Source organism: Xiphias gladius, chromosome 1 (genome assembly GCF_016859285.1).
Source record: "Xiphias gladius isolate SHS-SW01 ecotype Sanya breed wild chromosome 1, ASM1685928v1, whole genome shotgun sequence".
Classification (NCBI taxonomy): Eukaryota; Metazoa; Chordata; class Actinopteri; order Istiophoriformes; family Xiphiidae; genus Xiphias; species Xiphias gladius.
Genome location: NC_053400.1, coordinates 12,174,964 through 12,191,944, shown reverse-complemented (window position 1 = coordinate 12,191,944; position 16,981 = coordinate 12,174,964). Strand labels below are relative to the sequence as shown.

The following is a 16,981-nucleotide window of genomic DNA, read 5'->3' as shown; positions in this document are numbered from 1 at the left end:
CCAACCTTGCACTCGCAAGGCAATACTGGCGATGCTCATCTACAGAAAGTTGCTAAGGTTTATTCAAAAAGTCGGTAGATTTTCTGGTAGGTGATTTAAAAAAAAAAAAAAAAAAGTCACTTAAGGGGTCTGAAAAGTTGGTAAATCTAGTGACAAAAGGTGCTAAGTTGGCAACACAGCATGTAAACTCCTCTCTGATGACATATTAGAAACTGTATGTGACAATTTGAGAGCGCAACGGCCAATGGGGAAAATCCAATGCCAAACAATGGTGTAACTTTATCAGTCAATAAGTCAGTTTGTTGATGTTTGTAAATTTGGCCTAGCCTTCGCAGTTTAGCGAAAAAAAATAATAAATAAAAATAATGGTGCATGCTCTGAAAATCAAGCAGAGCAAATAAATAAATAAATACACAAACAAGTATATGAACACATAATTATAGGAAATAATTTCCAGTTGTTCAGAGGACGAACCAAACAACACATGACAATATAGTGAACAGAAACACATATTGTTTATCAGTCTCAAGCACTGTTGAATTAGACCAAAAATTATAAGTCAATACATAATAGAATAATACAAATAAAAGGCATAGCTTTTGAGAAATGTTCCTTGTGGATGTTAAATTTTGTCCATGTCTTCCACACAGACTGTAGCTGATTCACAGTGTGTCACCCGTTTTCAGAATAGTGTAAAGTTAAGGAAGTACCGTACAGTTAGGATGCGGACTTTATCAAACATTTCAGGAGGTGGGCTTGTTTGCTGTCTGATCTCCCCCAGAGTTAGGTGGAGGCTCTCGAGCACGGACATACCCCTGAAATCTCTCTGCGTCCAACGGAGTCACTGGGCCGAAACAGGCTAGCTTGCCGCAGGCAGGTGGTTTGCTTCTGCCAACGAAGGGGAACAGACCGTCCGGTAGCTAAAAGAGGTTGTGTTTTTTAACATGTTATGTGGTCATAGCAGCCCGTATTGGTAGCAGGTCACGTGGGTATTACCTGGGTTTTGTTTAGCGCCCGAGGGCGTGCGAGCCCGGCTGCTTCGCTGTGAGGAGGGGACTGAACTGGGTTAGCCGTCGACAGTCGAAGAATAGCTGGGCTGTAGTTTATGGACTCGCGGCTCCTTAAACCACTCTTGTTTGAAAAAAAAAAAAAAAAAATGTCTACACAAGTTAAACACCGAAGATGACAAGTGTGGATATGGACAGTTTTTAAGAGGCAACTTCGGCGGAGCGGGGCTAACGACAAGTATCGTAACTAACGATAATGAGTTATACGTCTTTCTCACGGTAGACATTTTGTCTTGAAAAGCAAAGGTGTAACTCATCACATCAATGATGTGTCTGTCCTATTTGTGTGTATCAGAAGGCTTAGACATTGAGCCAGCGTGCACAATATCATATTCCTGGGTCTGAAGTAGCTAAAAGGAGTCCAGCTGTTTAAAAACACTATGAATTGTGACCCGTGCTTTTTCTGCCATGGCATGTCAAAATGCCTGCTATGAAAAAAAAAAGTGATTCTGTGATTTCTGTGAATGAGTACAGAGTCATTTGTTACATAATCGGGTATTTGATTACATTATGAAGTAGCAAGGATCTGCCCAAGGTGCAATGAAGACACATCAGCCCAGAAATTACTTTTTGTCAAGTTTGGGCAAACAAAATAATTTCTTTGAGGTCAGGAAACTACTGTTCTCAAATAAACCAATAGTAGTTGTTGTTGGAAGTAGAAGAAGCCCTGGCTCCAGTTAGAAGTGTTGGATCCCAGTTGTACAGCACCACATGAACTCAAATTTCTGTCCTGACACCAAATGGAAATATGGGCCATTTGTACTGTTCTAACACACCCAAATTAATCTGGTTAAGGAAGTCTTCTTTCTTCCTGCCCACGCAAAACTAGAAATATGAAATACTGTATGTCATTAAAAACATTAGCATATTATTGTTCAACTCAAGAAATGAAGTAAACCGTGACTCCACTTAGACTTGAAACTTGGTGTAAGAGTTGAGACTTGAGGTTTTTTCTGTTCCTGTGATCTTTGATATAGTTCTAGTGTGGCTTGTATGGTAAGATTGACTTGCAAAGTTGAGACGGTCTCTCTTGTGGTGGCCAGCAGTTGGCTTGTCAGTGCAACTTTTTTGTATCTGGATGGGTTCACTGTAAGGTCTGCAGCCTATGCTTGGTCTTGACCCTGTGGTCTCTCTCCACTTTCATGCTGCAATAGTTAGTGATTCCACTTCTACACATGCCTGGTCCTCTCTCCTGAATAAACTTTGTGCCCGATGGGTGGAACTTGTGCTAGCAAAACTAATTAAGCTGTGTTCTGAGTTGTGTTCTGGTCTGGTGTGTCCTATTAGAAAAATTGCAGTGAAAATAAAAAACCTAAAGCTGTGACTAAAGCTATATACAGTATGTTACTACTGTATACAGACTCAGGTTTCAAGCCCATACTGAAATGACAATATTTGACGTGGGCAATACGGACATACTGCAATTACAATCATTGCCCAACTCTTCTCCAGTATACAGTGCTTTAAGGTTAGGGTGACACATAACTGATGAAGTCCAGATAGTAGAAGATATTTGGGAATAAAACATGGTATATTGGAGAAAAGTTGTGCAATGTGTTTAATTTTGATGGACTTGTATTGAAACTCTGGTCTGCCCCTCGGTCTACTCTACGTGTATATGTGTATGTTTGTAGGTCTCTGTGAAAATGTGCGCTCGGCTGTGTCCGCATAAGAACACATGCTCGCTTGTGTGTTGGAGCTGGGGCCAGTTCTAGTTTTACTATCAGCCACGTGCAGGCTTTTCTGCTCCAATGAGCTCTGATCTATGTACAGTGTAACCATGTGTGTCGGCACTGAAATTCAGGATTTACTGCTGCCGTTGCCACCTCAACACTTTTGCCCGCACACACGCAGAGGTTTTCTACCAATCAATTATATTTTTGTTCCAGAGACTTAAGGCACCTGTGAAATAAGGTTTATATCAGTACCCTGTAGCTTATCTTTGTTTTCTTTATGTAGTGACTTGCTGGTGGAGGAGATGGCTCTATCTTTTATGGCCGTACTGAAAGTAGCTTAGCTTATTGCTGTCCATGGTACCCACTCGGAGCTTAGCTCCTCTTTGATTGCAGTGTCTCTGCGTGTGTGCAGCTTTTAATGTCACCTCATCCAGCGACAATATACTGTCACAGTTGTATCAAAAATGTAGTGTCTTTACAAACATTTACTTTTTAAAGAATTTATACAATCTAATTGTCTGGGGTATTCTCAGTCGTCCAGGTTATGGTATTTCTAAGTGCTATACAAAGACAAATGGTCTGGCTTAAGATTCTTGAAGACGTTTCACCTCTCATCCGGAGGCTTCTTCCGTTCTAACATACTGGTGGGGAGTCCCAGGCATTTAGAACTGAAGAAGCCTTTTGGATGAAAGATATACAACCTAATTGTTTTCATGTTGAATAGAATGCACTTTTAATGTTTTGGATATATCAGTGCTTCCACAATGACCACTCGTCATGAAAAGATATGCACTTGTGGTGAACTGTAATGGCTGTATAAACCACTCTGGGTAATAGCATCCACCAAATAGTCTGTACTGTGTTCTCAATCAATATGCAGGTTCAGAGTTATTTCTTTTGGTCAACTTTAAACTAAACAGACAAAACAAAGTTGAATGGATTCTGGCAAAATTAAAGAAAGAACCAATTTACACTGCCTTATGCTTCAATAGTGTTAAAATGACTGCATGTCACCAATAAACAGTGTATCGTGTCGTTTTAATCAAATTAGCAATTTGAACTTTCTCTTGTGAACAGCTGTTTTCTGTTTGTAAAACATTAGCTCATGATAATGCTGCCATTTATCACCCATGGATCAATAGCACAGTAATTACACCTCCACAGTCTTGCCTATTTAAAGGGCTTGCCATCTCGTAGTTCATCTCTAAAATGGCAATATGATACCGACCACTTATGTTTACCTGATGTCCTATCTCTCCATAGCTTTGAGTGTTAACACAGGTAATGTTATCGATCAAAGGCATAATTTTTTTAATTTGTGCTGCATCGATTTAAAATATTCTATGTTCATGGAATGATCTTCATATTTAAAACTTTAGCTAAGAGCCTTTTGTTGCATACATATCTTTCTATGGTTTTATTGTATACGGTATTCCTCTGTTTGTAGCCATTCTCCCTGAGGCACATGTTGACTCTGTCTCCATTTCTGGAGTAAATTATTTGGAAAAACCAAATTGTGTCATCAGGCAGTAATAGTAGATTAGTGCCCTATATGTCCTAACTAAGTTTGTTTATTTTCTAGTGAGCAGCTCATTTTTAACTCTCCACCCTCCTGTCACTTTCTCCTTCCAGACACCAATGCTTTGGATACTCAGGTTTTAAGCCATTGTTTACCAGTTAGACACTTGTGATTTCATTTCATTGCATGTGCATGTGACTGTGCGTGTGTTTGTTTATGGGTCTTTGTGTTTCTGTGGTATGTGGTGTGATGGTGTGTTTGTGTTGCATCTACCTGTGTGTATCTGTGAGTGTTTGTATGTTTTTCTGTAGATAAATTGAAGTAATATCTGTAGGTAAGAAAGAGAATGCAGCATGTGCCTTTGAGCCATCTTGCTGTCACTTTGTGTGGGTTATCCCTTTATTTCTCTCTTTTCGGAAAGTGATTTGTGTTTCAAACTGGACATTTTGGTCGGTGAGGAGGGAGTATTACACAATAGGCAAATCTAGCCTGAAGCACCAAGAGCAGTAAAACTCTGTCTTGAGCCCACAAATTACACTGATGTGGAATAATTCGGTCTTTTGCCTGTGGTGCTTCCCTCCCTTCTCCCTGTGCTGTACTCCTCCTTGTCTATTATTTATGATATCCTCAATCGACCTCCAAATGTACTGTTTTTTCCCAAGTACATTTCGTTATATTATATATTTCCTTTGTTTTAATGTAAGGGCTGAGTACTTTGTGTTTAGTTGTGTGCGCTTACCTTGTATTTCTTGTCTTAAATTTTGTGTCTTTTCTCTCTGCAGCCTTGCAGTGTTTTGGATCCTAAAGTGCTCGGCTTGCAGTCTGGAGGGTGAGTGGTGGCTCGCATCCTGATCTGATCAGTTCACAATGACACAAATCTGAGCCTCTGTGCTGTTTTGTAATCCCAGCCCATGCTGAGGCACATGTAGCAGAAATGCTACAAACTGATTCTCTGGCATGCAGCCCCAGTTAAGGTATCAAGCTCCCTATTTTGTGACAAACCATAGAGAAAAGATGGATATACAATGTGCCTGATGCATTCACAACATCTGTAAAGTAATGTATCCCCTTGTCTTCACATATCTGATTGATTTCTTATTAAGAAATAGTCATGAATGCTTAATTATGAAATTGTACGAGAAAGATGAGTGATCTGAAAACAGTGATGAAGCCAACTGTTCTCATATGGCATGAGAGAACTCATATTTACCCCAGCTCATGCCATGTCTGTGCAGCCATCTGCAGCATGCATTGTGCATAGAGGCTGCAAGAGGCAGGGGCCGTGGGGTGAGGCAAGGGCCTGCGCAGCGCGTCACATTGTGTATCTGTAGGGTCATACCACTGATGTCGCTGAGAGGGCTGACAGAAGAGCTTGAGGAGCTTTATCTGTGTAGAGGCATTGGGGCCTTGATGTCATGTTGAGGTCATTAGGGAGGCTTTGAGTGACATCTGAGGTGATGCCACTGAGAGCCTCACGGGAAAGGAGCAAGACTGATGGAGAAGGCAGTGAAGAAGCTTATGGAGTGTGCCAATGGAGTTGGAAGATGGAGAGAGCAAGAGAGCCAGAACTGCATTGTTGTGGAGACTGAAAAAAAATTCATCTATAATATGTATCAGTGATAGCATGTCTGCAGCAATACCCTGTACAAATTGAGGTAACATGGAAGAGGGGGAGTCTATGGGAAAAACAGAGGGTGAGAGGGATTACAAGGAGCTCCAGTGTAGATGGTCAGCACAATGCGAGGTGAAGAGGAAGGGTTGAGACAGGTTAGGTGGGAGGCATGATCCATGGTGTTTGCCAGCTGTGTAAATCAAGACTCCCCCATTCACTGTAGTAGTGTCTCCTCCAGCATGGCATTATTATGATATTTATACACCTTAAATCTGTCTGCTTCTCCAGGGCTGGCAGTATTCTTTATGGTATTGACAGCATGCCAGATTTACGCCGCAAGAGGACAGTGCCTCTTGTCCGAGACCTGGTGAGTCATCTGCGTCAACAAGGTTATGTGTGATTTATGTCAAATCTATCGGAGTGACCCCACATTATGCCACACTGGTGGAATCCTGTCCTGTGAGTATGTACCCCTGCTGAAGACAATAATAACTTAACTAGCAACGTGATAATGTAATAGTGCCTTAGAATGTTAGTTTTTTCTCATTATAATATCCTTAGGACTTAAAAAGTAACCTTAATATTCCTCGAGCTTAAGTGTCTGTGACAATACTAGTTATTAAAACACAACTTGGTGTGGGGGTTTTTGAATTTAGTTACAGGTTTGTTAAAGCACATGATGGGGATGATTGAATATACTTACCTCACATATGTAGACCTGCTATGCAAAATTAACTAGATTTTAAAAAGTCACATAAACTTTAATTGTGATTTTTCAAAAAAAGCCAGTAAGGCGTTGATTGGTGATAAAAGCAACCACTTAAAACTAGCAGTTTAGTGTAGAGTACTGCCTTGTGGGAATGTTAAATGTAACCTTAGCCATAACTCTATGGCTTGATTAATTAGCCTAGAGAGGGTGTTTAAGACATTGCATCATAGTGATGTTCCCCCATTTGTTTTTATTGCAACATAATGCGTAATAACATATCCCACAGAGAGGCCTGTTGCAGTGCAGTCCACTTAAGCACTGTGCCACATGGTTAGTCTTTCTGAAAGACAACAGGCTGTTGTGATGCCAGTAGTGTTCATGTCTGGTTACAACTGTCCATTATGCTCTGCGTAGTATCTGTCTGTCTTGTGTATGTTCGTTTCTCATCTTCATGTATTTTAGCCAAAACAATGGAAATATTAATCACACTCCTATTAAAATAACTCTTTTAAAATCAACCTGTTTAATACATTTTACCCTTTAAAGATGTAGAATTTCTTGTGAAATAATACAAATAGCATTTTATCCAAGTGATAATACAGCTTGATGTCATACACATAGATGCTGATGAATGTTTATATCACAGTGAACAACATGAGTTGATGCTGTATTTGTCCATATCTCTCATGAAATTAATAACCAACAATGTCTTGGTAAGTATGGGTTGTCGTTTTTAATTTTTAATTTTTTTGGATTTTGCGTGTATATTTGCCATTCCTACATAGACCCATAACAGCTATGGGTGATATTTTTCAGTGAGTTGTCAGATTTCACCCTTGCCGATGCTTTGCCATTTTTCTTCCTTTTTTCTGTTGCACGGCAGGTGTCGAAAAAAAATTTATTTAACTTGAAATGTTGACAACTCAACCCAAAAATATATTCAAGAGACTTCATTGACTTCTGATTTAACTGTGTGAGGCTTTTAAATCATGTAAAAGTGACACTGATCTAGCCTTTTACACTTGGGATGAAGTCACTAGTCAGCAAACTAATTGGTCCCCTTTCATGCCTCTCCTTTGTCAATGTCCCACATTTGCTGTGTGATTGCTTCAGGGCAGCAACAGCGTTTGATTGGACCGGACAGCAGGATTCCCCCATATTATGGCGGGATGCAAAAACATAAACAAAAACAAAAAAAAAGAAAGTTGAAAATCAATTCACAAAGCACTGAACGCTATATTGTAGCTGAAGAGATAACATCTAGACAGAGGGTCATATTGTATTGCCTGCAGCAACCTCAGCAGTGCTGGTGCATGTTGATAAACTTACATCAACACTCACAGTTCATGTAGAGGTCACGTTCCCTCCTACATTCTCCATGGCTTCCATGGATCTTTACCATAGCTGGGCTGTAAAGACAAGAGGGTCGTGGTAAAGACTGATCCAATATTGTCAGCTGTCCATGTCTGCATTTCTCTGTTACGTAACTTCCTCCAGTATGGGATACATGTTTATCAATTTCTGGTCACCCAAACTTAATGGATATTATTATAAGAGCTAATTTATATGTGTTACCTGTTTGTGTTTGTGAGAGTGCCTTGTGTGGGTGTGCACTACTTAGTGTTTGAGCAGGTTTGTGAATGTCTGAGCAGATGCGTGTGTTTTTTAACTGTGTGTGTGTGAGTGCAAGTTAGTGTTGTGTAGTACAGCTGGCTTCAACCATACATGAGTGTGTGTGTCGTGTGTTTCTTTGTGTCAAAATAATGTGCAGAGCAGACAGCAGAAAATATGATCAAAGCTTCATCCAACAGAGAAGTGAATATAAATGCCAAGCATGACTGCAGTTTAGAATCTTACAGTGCATGAGTGGATAAAGAATCATGCAACGGCTGTATAACCTCTCTTGATGAATAGTTGAATCTTTCTAGAGCTCTGTGCCCTTACCGGCAGTCCTGCATGGCAGTTTAGACACCTATGTGCTCAGTATGGATAATAAATACCACAAATGCCTCTGCTGTTTGTGCTTTCAGCATTCACCCTCCCGCTCCTTGTCTAATTCAGTTTCTTTATTTCTTTCATTCTCTATTCATGGCCTCCTGGAAATCACAGGCTTTGGTAAGCTGACTTTCTATGTGCACATTGATCAGCCATTCACAAGCCACTGAATTCCATATACAGTGGATGTGTCTTCTCTCTGCCTCTATGTTTAAATTAATTGAGATACTGCGTTAAATTGCAAAAAGGTAAAACGGGTAGGTGAATTTATCCCTTTTCATCATCCCTCTTTTCTTCTTCTTCTCTCAGACCCTCACTGCTCGAAAGGCAGGCATCTCGTTCGCTCTGGTGAACCGGTCCACCCTGAATAATGAGGACCTGGTGAGTACTAACATGCCCACATTGCCTGCATGAAAATCAGTTACTGGCTATTGTGGAGTCTTAGTGGGTAATGAAGGGTTCTTCAGGGACATGGGATGCTGGACCCATGCTCTCATTATTTTTTAGGGCGGTGTTTGGAAAAGAGGGGGCTGGAACTCTGACAGATTTTTATAGCTGTGCTTTTTGCTGCAGCCATTGTACTTCAGGGCCCGGGATCACATTGCCAGGAACCACGGGTTCCAAAATGAAAATGAGATGGACTGCATTAGTTACTGGCCTTATTTCTTTTGATGTACATAGAGCATGCCATCACCTGTCTTTCTGCCTGTCTCTCTGTCCATAATACATACTGCAGTTTATTGAAATGGTCTCTGTGGCCAGCTATTCACTCTTTCTGCTGTGGTCCTCCTGTTAGATAATTTGGCTTGATTTCAGAAATGAAGAGATGGTCCCATCATTTCATTTAGACAATGTCCTGCGGTTAATGATATGCACTATGCCTTGAGAGAGGCAGAACTACAGAGAAAAGGCAGAATGTTTTAGTCGATGGTGAGAGACACTTTTGTGTTGACCTCCAAAGCTGGCTCTGCATTAATTGATTGCAATTCTTCCCTCCCAGAAGGAAAACAGCGGAGGAGGCAAACAGTAGGTGAAAGCAGTTTCTCATCAAGACAAACAAGCAGACGATTTCCCATCCATTTAACATGGGGCTGCCTAGGCCTACAAGATTACTGGATTCAAATGTGCTCTGTGCATCATGCACAAATATTTCATCTTTTCAAACAAGAGACGTGGCCTTCAATTTGTGCACACTGATTTGTGTGCGTGTGCATATCACGCATCTATTTCAAACACTTGACTAGGTCCTCATGGTACACATGCCCAGTTGCCCTAAAGTGAGAGGGTTTTCATTGCTTACTAATAGCAATGGGTTTGATTAAAGGGGCTTTAGGGGATGAACAGCTCATGTCCCAGATGAGGGAGAAATGACATGATAGATGCAGTGTGTTAACTGGTGAATAAAGGGAGCTGATTCTTAGGTTGCAGTGGTAAGTGAGGCTTGAATTTTAGGGTTAGATGTTCTGAAGTTCTGATTAGGAGTAAAGAAGGTAGAGTTTAATAATTGGTGGCTGCGGGGAGCTGAGTTCTGAGCAAATGTAGATAGTGCAGTCTTTGTAAGTAGGACGAGCAGATGTCAGAGTTTTATCTGCTACATTAAGTCCAGGAGAGTGATTCCCTGTGAGGCCTGTGAGAGTACTCAGTAAATGACCATATGCAGTTTAAGAGTGTAGAGGAATCAAGGGAAGAGGAAAGGAGTGTGAGAAAAGGAGGGAACTGAGCAACGAATAAGAGAAAATTAGAGGAGAGAGTGACTTGTCACCATGACCTTCTGGCCCTAATGTCACTGATCAGGCAGCCATGTTGAACAATCCCCCCTCTGGTCTATGGAGAGATGTTTGAATCTATTAAGAGTGCTTCCTTCTTGCATCCTCTTTCTGTCTCATCTCTGCCCCACCTTAGCTTCCATCAGCACTCATCTGTTTTTTTCCCTCTTTCAACTTAATACTTTTTTAATTTGATTAAAATGTCGTACTCTGTCATTGCTGATGTATAGACCTCTTTCTCAGTGGTATTCTCTTTCTGCGTCAATGTATCTGCTTTTTAGAGCAGAAAGGAACATTATGTATGGGCTGGCTCACGACCCGTGTGTCCACTCAGTGATCTGAGCTGCATGTGATCTGAGCCCCAGAGACTTTCAACTGTGACTGTCAACATAAACTGGGGCCATGCTTACCTGCTGAGACACAGGCAGGGACTAACTTGTCCAAAGGAAGAAGGAAGCCACGATCTGACATAGGTCAAGAAGTATCTGGAAGTAAAATTTGATTTGTTGCTATAAGTCACTTCAGATATCATCAGGCTTGATATCAGCAGCTTGCCTATGATTTCCATCTAAGTAATTTTGGATAGTATTTTGAATCTTGCAAGACAGAACAGCATATTAGATTGAGTTTAAAATACTTGCGATTTTCTAAATTTGACACCTGGGTCATGTGGTTTGAAAAAAAAAAAACACATGGATTCTTTGTTATGGCTGAAACTGAACAGTAGTTCATGGAAAAGCTCAGAGGGTTAGAAGGTTAGAACAGGATGAGGAGGCTGGAAATGTCAATGCAGTGGCTGACAAGGACAATAGGTGGTGAGACTGGAAAGGAGGAGGAGAGATTAGATTCTTCTCTGTCGTGTTGCTCTCAGGCAGAGGCTGCGGCTGTCAATCAATTCCAGCAGTGTCTTGCACAAAATCACCAGGGTTACCTCACAGTGTAACACATGAGACTCACACATGCAGCACCCTTCCCAGATCTGCTGCACAGTGTTCAAGCGGTGTCAGGATTGAGAGTGAGGAGACAGAGAGAGGGAGGGAAATTTCAAAAGACAGAAATAGACTATGGCAGTGAAATGAGTAGTAAAATACTACTCATGCAACACTTAAAATTAGTTCTACACTTAACATGCTTAGTACCATTTAAATTGTTTAATTGGCTGGTAAAAGAAAAGCTAGAAAAATAGATATTTACCAGTCAAATCAATTTAATGATAAAAGCAGAGACTGAGAGGGTCTCTGCAATTTCCCACATTACTGACATTTTGGCTCACTCATCTCCTGCAGGCTGTGTCAGAATTAGGTGGTCCAGTATTAATTTTGGTGAGGGGAAGGTTTCTGCTTGTGGCCCTGGTCAAGCTCTTGGGTAAGTTATGGATAAATCTCAGGGATCTGCTTTATCTCTTCGTCCTCAGATTAAAAGGGAAAACTCTCTGTCTCCCTCTGTGTTTCATTAAAGGTCCTCCCAGGTTTAGCAGCCTCTCTGTTGCGTCAGCGAAGTCTCACAATGTTAGATAGCCTTGTTGTCCTGTCATCTGATGTCATTCAATCATCCCTGCAAGTGTGTGTATTTGTGTCTTTATGTGTGTCTGAGTGGGCAGTACTGAAGTCTTGGTAAAAGTGTGGCGTCACTGTTCAGGTGTTAAAGCTCATTGTCAACACACTGGGGGCTGACAGCAGGAGGAAGGGTGGAGGAGAAGGGACAAGTAGTGAAGCGCAGTTGAAGTGGAGTGCAAGTACCTCTTGAAGATTTATTTAGCCGCCATACATCTCCTTCTCTTTCTCTGTCACTTTCTCTCGCTTGCGCGCTCTCTCTCTCTCTCTCTCTCTCTCTCAATCTGGATAATGCTCACTTTAAGAAACCTTATTTACAGCATCCATTGATTCTGCCTTCAAGAATTGGCAAGTCCTGGCCCTTTTTCCAGTCCTTCTGGAGGGAAGGGCTGCTGAAGTAAAGCATTCAATTTGAAGAGGCTTATGTTACACAGCAATCAGTCTAGACAGGCCTCTAGTAGAATTCAGTATTTCGTATGAATGAGGTTTTGTCAGTAAGCTACTCACTGTGAACAAAGCCAGGGGGCTAAGGATGTGTTAATCTAAGCTTAATGAGATGTAAGTCTGATTTACTCTCATACAGCTGACCTCTACATTGATGATAAGGTAGTCAGAAAAGGATCAGCAAAGCCTCGAACATGTTATCTCTTGGAATCTGCAATCTGTTAGATCCCTTTCTCTATGAAAAGAAGCTTGAAAAATGCTCCAGTAGTGATGAATGATAGGTGCAGTTTAGCAAAGTTATGTAATTGCCAAGATTTAGGCAGAAGTTTATCATAAGTAGCATCCAGCTCACATTGCAGATCATTTAAATTAAGCCTACTGAGGCCATGTTTCTGTGAAACTTCTAAACTTTACCTAAGAGTTTGTTATTATATCTGGCCATAGTGGTCCCTCAGCAAGTGGAAAAGTATTCCTGTTTTCTCAGTACTGATGTCAACATGCAACCTACTGAATATTTCTGAAAAGCAATTTAAGGACAAAGTTCTTTTGTTTTATTAACTTGTGATGTTGTTATGAAATCTAATTCTCTCCAGTTCATGTTACCATGGGAGTTTAACATCAGCCGTACCTTCTTTTCCATCATTGTCTTTATACCCCAGTAATCACAGTTTCTCAATGCTTTCTTTTTCTTTTCAGAAACTACATGTCTTCAAGAAGACTCTCCAGGCTTTGATCTACCCGATTTCATCCACAACACCCCATAACTTCGAGGTGTGGACAGCGACTGCACCCACCTACTGCCATGAGTGTGAGGGGCTGCTGTGGGGTATTGCCCGTCAGGGCATGCGCTGCTCAGAGTGTGGCGTTAAATGCCATGAGAAGTGCCAGGACCTGCTCAATGCAGATTGTTTACAAAGTAAGGATGTAGATTAATTTGTACATTAACATACTGACAGACACTAGCTTAGCTGCCTTTTTTTTTTTTTTTTAATTTTTTTTTTTATACACCCTGTAGTGATGTATTGTTCACAAACACTTGAAACTCAAATGTATGTGCTCACAAACATGCGTGGTGTGTGTGTGTGTGTGTGTGTGTGTGTGTGTGTGTGTGTGTGTGTGTGTGTGTGTGTGTGTGTGTGAGATAGCAAGTATGATTTGTGGCATAAACAACATTTTATAGAAAAATAATTCAAAATAAGCTAAATTGATTTTTGTATTAATTTTCATGATTTCACAGTCTGATGTTATGATTAATTATTTTTAAATAATTACTTGATAAATACGGTTTGTCTGGGAATCTGTTAGGTACACACAGTGCTAGTGTGGTACTTCAAATGTAATATTTTTGGTGTAGTTTTTTCTTCCTTGAAGAACACTATGCTGTACTATACTGTACAGCCTACAGTACACATGAATGCTGTTATGAGGATGTGCGTGATACAGTTTACATATCCAATTATACTCATTGCTACAAGTGACACGGTGCATTTACTCTGCTCAGTCAAACACTTGCACTCATTACAGTCTCCAATCAGCTTTTTCAATCATGCACACCCCTGTTGTTGCAGTGTAGGATAATAGGAACAATGTGACATGCAGGCTTCAGGATGATACTCACGGCAATCCTCACAAACGTTAAGGGGATTAGCTACACCCTGGATGTTACAAAAGTCAGCGTTTTATAACAGTGTTTAAAGTTCAAACTGCGATTCATCTTTATCGCGTTTAAATCTCCACACTTAAAAGCACTGCAGATACATGATACTGATACAGATATAGAGAATTAACCTTCACATACGCCTCTTTTGTCTTACAGATACGGTCACATAAATAAAGACACACATACATACCAACATTATTGTATGATTTCTCATCTTACAAACACAGTCATAGTATGTAGAGTCATAATGACACACATTAGATCTGATTAGATGCTGGATGCTTTAACACTGTATTGTACACACTTCACCCACAAGCGGAGGTGAAGTATTTAAGAAAAAATAAAGTGAGCTAACTTTAGTTATTTAAAAAAATTAAATTATAAAAATTTGATTAATACATATGATGGATTCCCTGGCACTGGGATGTATCACCACTTTTATTCAGATCCCTGAGTATTAAACATGCAGACTGGAGAGCCTCAACACTCTGTCACCCTTTGCTTGTCTCAGGGGCTGTGGAGAAGAGCTCCAAGCACGGGGCGGAGGACAAGACCCAGAATATCATCATGGCTATGAAGGAGCGCATGAAGATAAGGGAAAAGAACTGTCCTGAAGTGTTCGAAGTGATCCAGGAGATGTTCCACATCTCCAAAGAGGACTTCACCAGCCACCTGAAGACAGCCAAGCAGGCTGTGCTCGATGGGACCTCCAAGTGGTCTGCCAAAATCAGCATCACAGGTTAGCCTGGTCCCTTTGATTATATCAGAAAGTTTCTTCAACCCATTTTAATTAAGAATCATGCCATTGTAGAATCAGTCAATTATGTTATGACTTTGTTTTTATTAGCTTTAGTCACACATTAATCAGCAAGCCAAACAGTGAAAAATGCTTTGCAACCAGTAATGCCCTGAACCTCAGGTGAACCTTGACCTTTGGACCGAGACCTTTAACCCTTTACTCAATCCTCCAACGCCAAATCAACAAAACTATCATTAGAAGTCAAGCCCATCTCAAATGACAAACACTGTTATTTTAATTAGTATTTACTTATTAACCTCAAGATCTTGGTCATTAACCTCTGATATGGAACCACAAACAGCAATGCACATTTAATTAGAAATAGAAATACAAATAGATTAGTTAGTTTGGGCAGAAGTAATTTGTTGGCAATGCAGTGAAAGTTACTACTGCATCGCTTTTCTGCTGGCAGTAATTGATGATTTTTTTGGTTGTCATATAGAGTTTTAAATCAGGACACAAATTATTACACTCATTTACAATCTACTCGACTCATACAACAAGGCAATAACCTATCTTTACAAACACATGAATTTTAAATAGGAGCTCAGTCTGTGACATGTGGTTGTAATAAAAAACATCATACAAGTTGAGCAGTGGGACAGCTTATCAGGTTGCAACAATGCTTGCTAGATGTTAAATGGTGGCCCAGTAAATTCAGAGCTTTTGAGAGGCTACAATAAAGAGGCTATGATGACTTATTATTATAGTTGAAGAGTACTTGCTCCAGCTGACAGAGATCTTTATGTCTTTTTTACAGCTCACAAGCATGCTAGTCGGTCATGCAGATCCGCTGATAAAACTTTGTACAGTCTAGTTTGGAAGTGAACCTGCCAGAGCTGAACCTTAAGTTCTCTCTGTGACGCTAATCAAAATGTCATACCCCTGAGTGCGGTTTGACAGTACAGTATTTCACAGCACAATCACAAGGAAAGTGATTTGTTTTTTTATTAAAACATGTTCTGATTATGCTTATATTTTGCTTTTTTTTAGGGGAACTATTAGTTCTTTTGGTTACATAGTGGTTAAGTGCATTTAACAACTCAGGCTAAACATTTTCGCTTTTCAGTGTCCTAAAAGGAAAATCAATAAGAATCAATGTTCTTCCTTTTCTTCCGTAACATCTTAGTGAAAGGGAATAAAATTGAATGTACATATTTAAGTCTATTTTTTGTTTTATTTTTCATACCCTCTATGATTACATAACCTCTGTTTTTTATTTCTATTCCTGTTTTATTTTTCTTGCTGCCACACAAACTTATTTTCTATTGTTCACATTAGTATCATCAGCATGTATTAGAAAACCATTAACATAAAAATCAATATTTTATATTAGAAAACCAGTAACCTTAGGAAAAAAAAAAATATATATACCTTATATATGTGTGTGTGAGTGCGTGTGTGTATGTTCTATCATATCACGTAATCAAGAATTTATAGTTTTGTTCCATTTTATAGTTAACTGGCTACTCAAACGCAGTCAGAAACTTATATCTGTGACCTCAAACATGGACTCCAATCCATCTCTGTGGTAACAGCTCATTTATTGCCCACTATTTCTTGCAGTGTCAATACACCATAGAGAAACAGAAAAAGAGACCGGGAGAGGAAAAGAGTGAAAGAAGAAAAAGTAGAAAGAGATGAACACAGGAGTAAGAGAGATGGGAGAAAGAACCAGGGTTGCTTTGGTAAATTTCCCAGGGTCTTATTGAACACCCCATTTTAGACTGTAGTTACTGAGTTGTTATTTATATGTCATTCATTAGATAAACATCAACTGACATTAGCTCTGACAGAGACCAGGTGATGTTGCATATCTGATGAATGCGCACACTACAATGCCTGGCAGTAAATATGAACCTTCAGATCAGACAAACTATATTCAGCTATTTTAAAATCTCTGCTAATCACTAATTCTGCCTGGATAAAATCCACCCTGATGCCAGTGTACTAATTGGGAAAGCGTGCATACAGCCTCATCTGTTCAGTGACCATTCTTCACACTATGACAATACCTCATCTGTCTATGCTTCTGGGTTTGCCCTCTTTGTTACTTTGCTCTTCACTAATCAAAACAAATTTTTCACTTTTCTCCAATTACATTCAATAAAGGATCAAATGGATTTGAATTTGATTGGTAGATTAAGCACTGGGTTAAAACCCCCAAACCCCCAACTCTGC

General features: G+C 40.0%; 1 protein-coding gene across 1 annotated transcript in view; it reads left to right on the top strand.

Annotated features, from left to right (window-relative positions):
• The window catches only part of LOC120789765 (protein unc-13 homolog C), a 99,649-nt gene that overhangs the window by 8,794 nt on the left and 73,874 nt on the right, over positions 1–16,981 (top strand). Inside the window, exons 4-11 of the mRNA XM_040126743.1 lie at positions 788–929; positions 4,376–4,398; positions 5,045–5,091; positions 6,163–6,241; positions 8,693–8,698; positions 8,888–8,959; positions 13,038–13,257; positions 14,513–14,740. Of these exons, the coding sequence (XP_039982677.1) occupies positions 788–929; positions 4,376–4,398; positions 5,045–5,091; positions 6,163–6,241; positions 8,693–8,698; positions 8,888–8,959; positions 13,038–13,257; positions 14,513–14,740 (817 nt within the window). The remainder of the gene's footprint in view (positions 1–787; positions 930–4,375; positions 4,399–5,044; positions 5,092–6,162; positions 6,242–8,692; positions 8,699–8,887; positions 8,960–13,037; positions 13,258–14,512; positions 14,741–16,981) is intronic.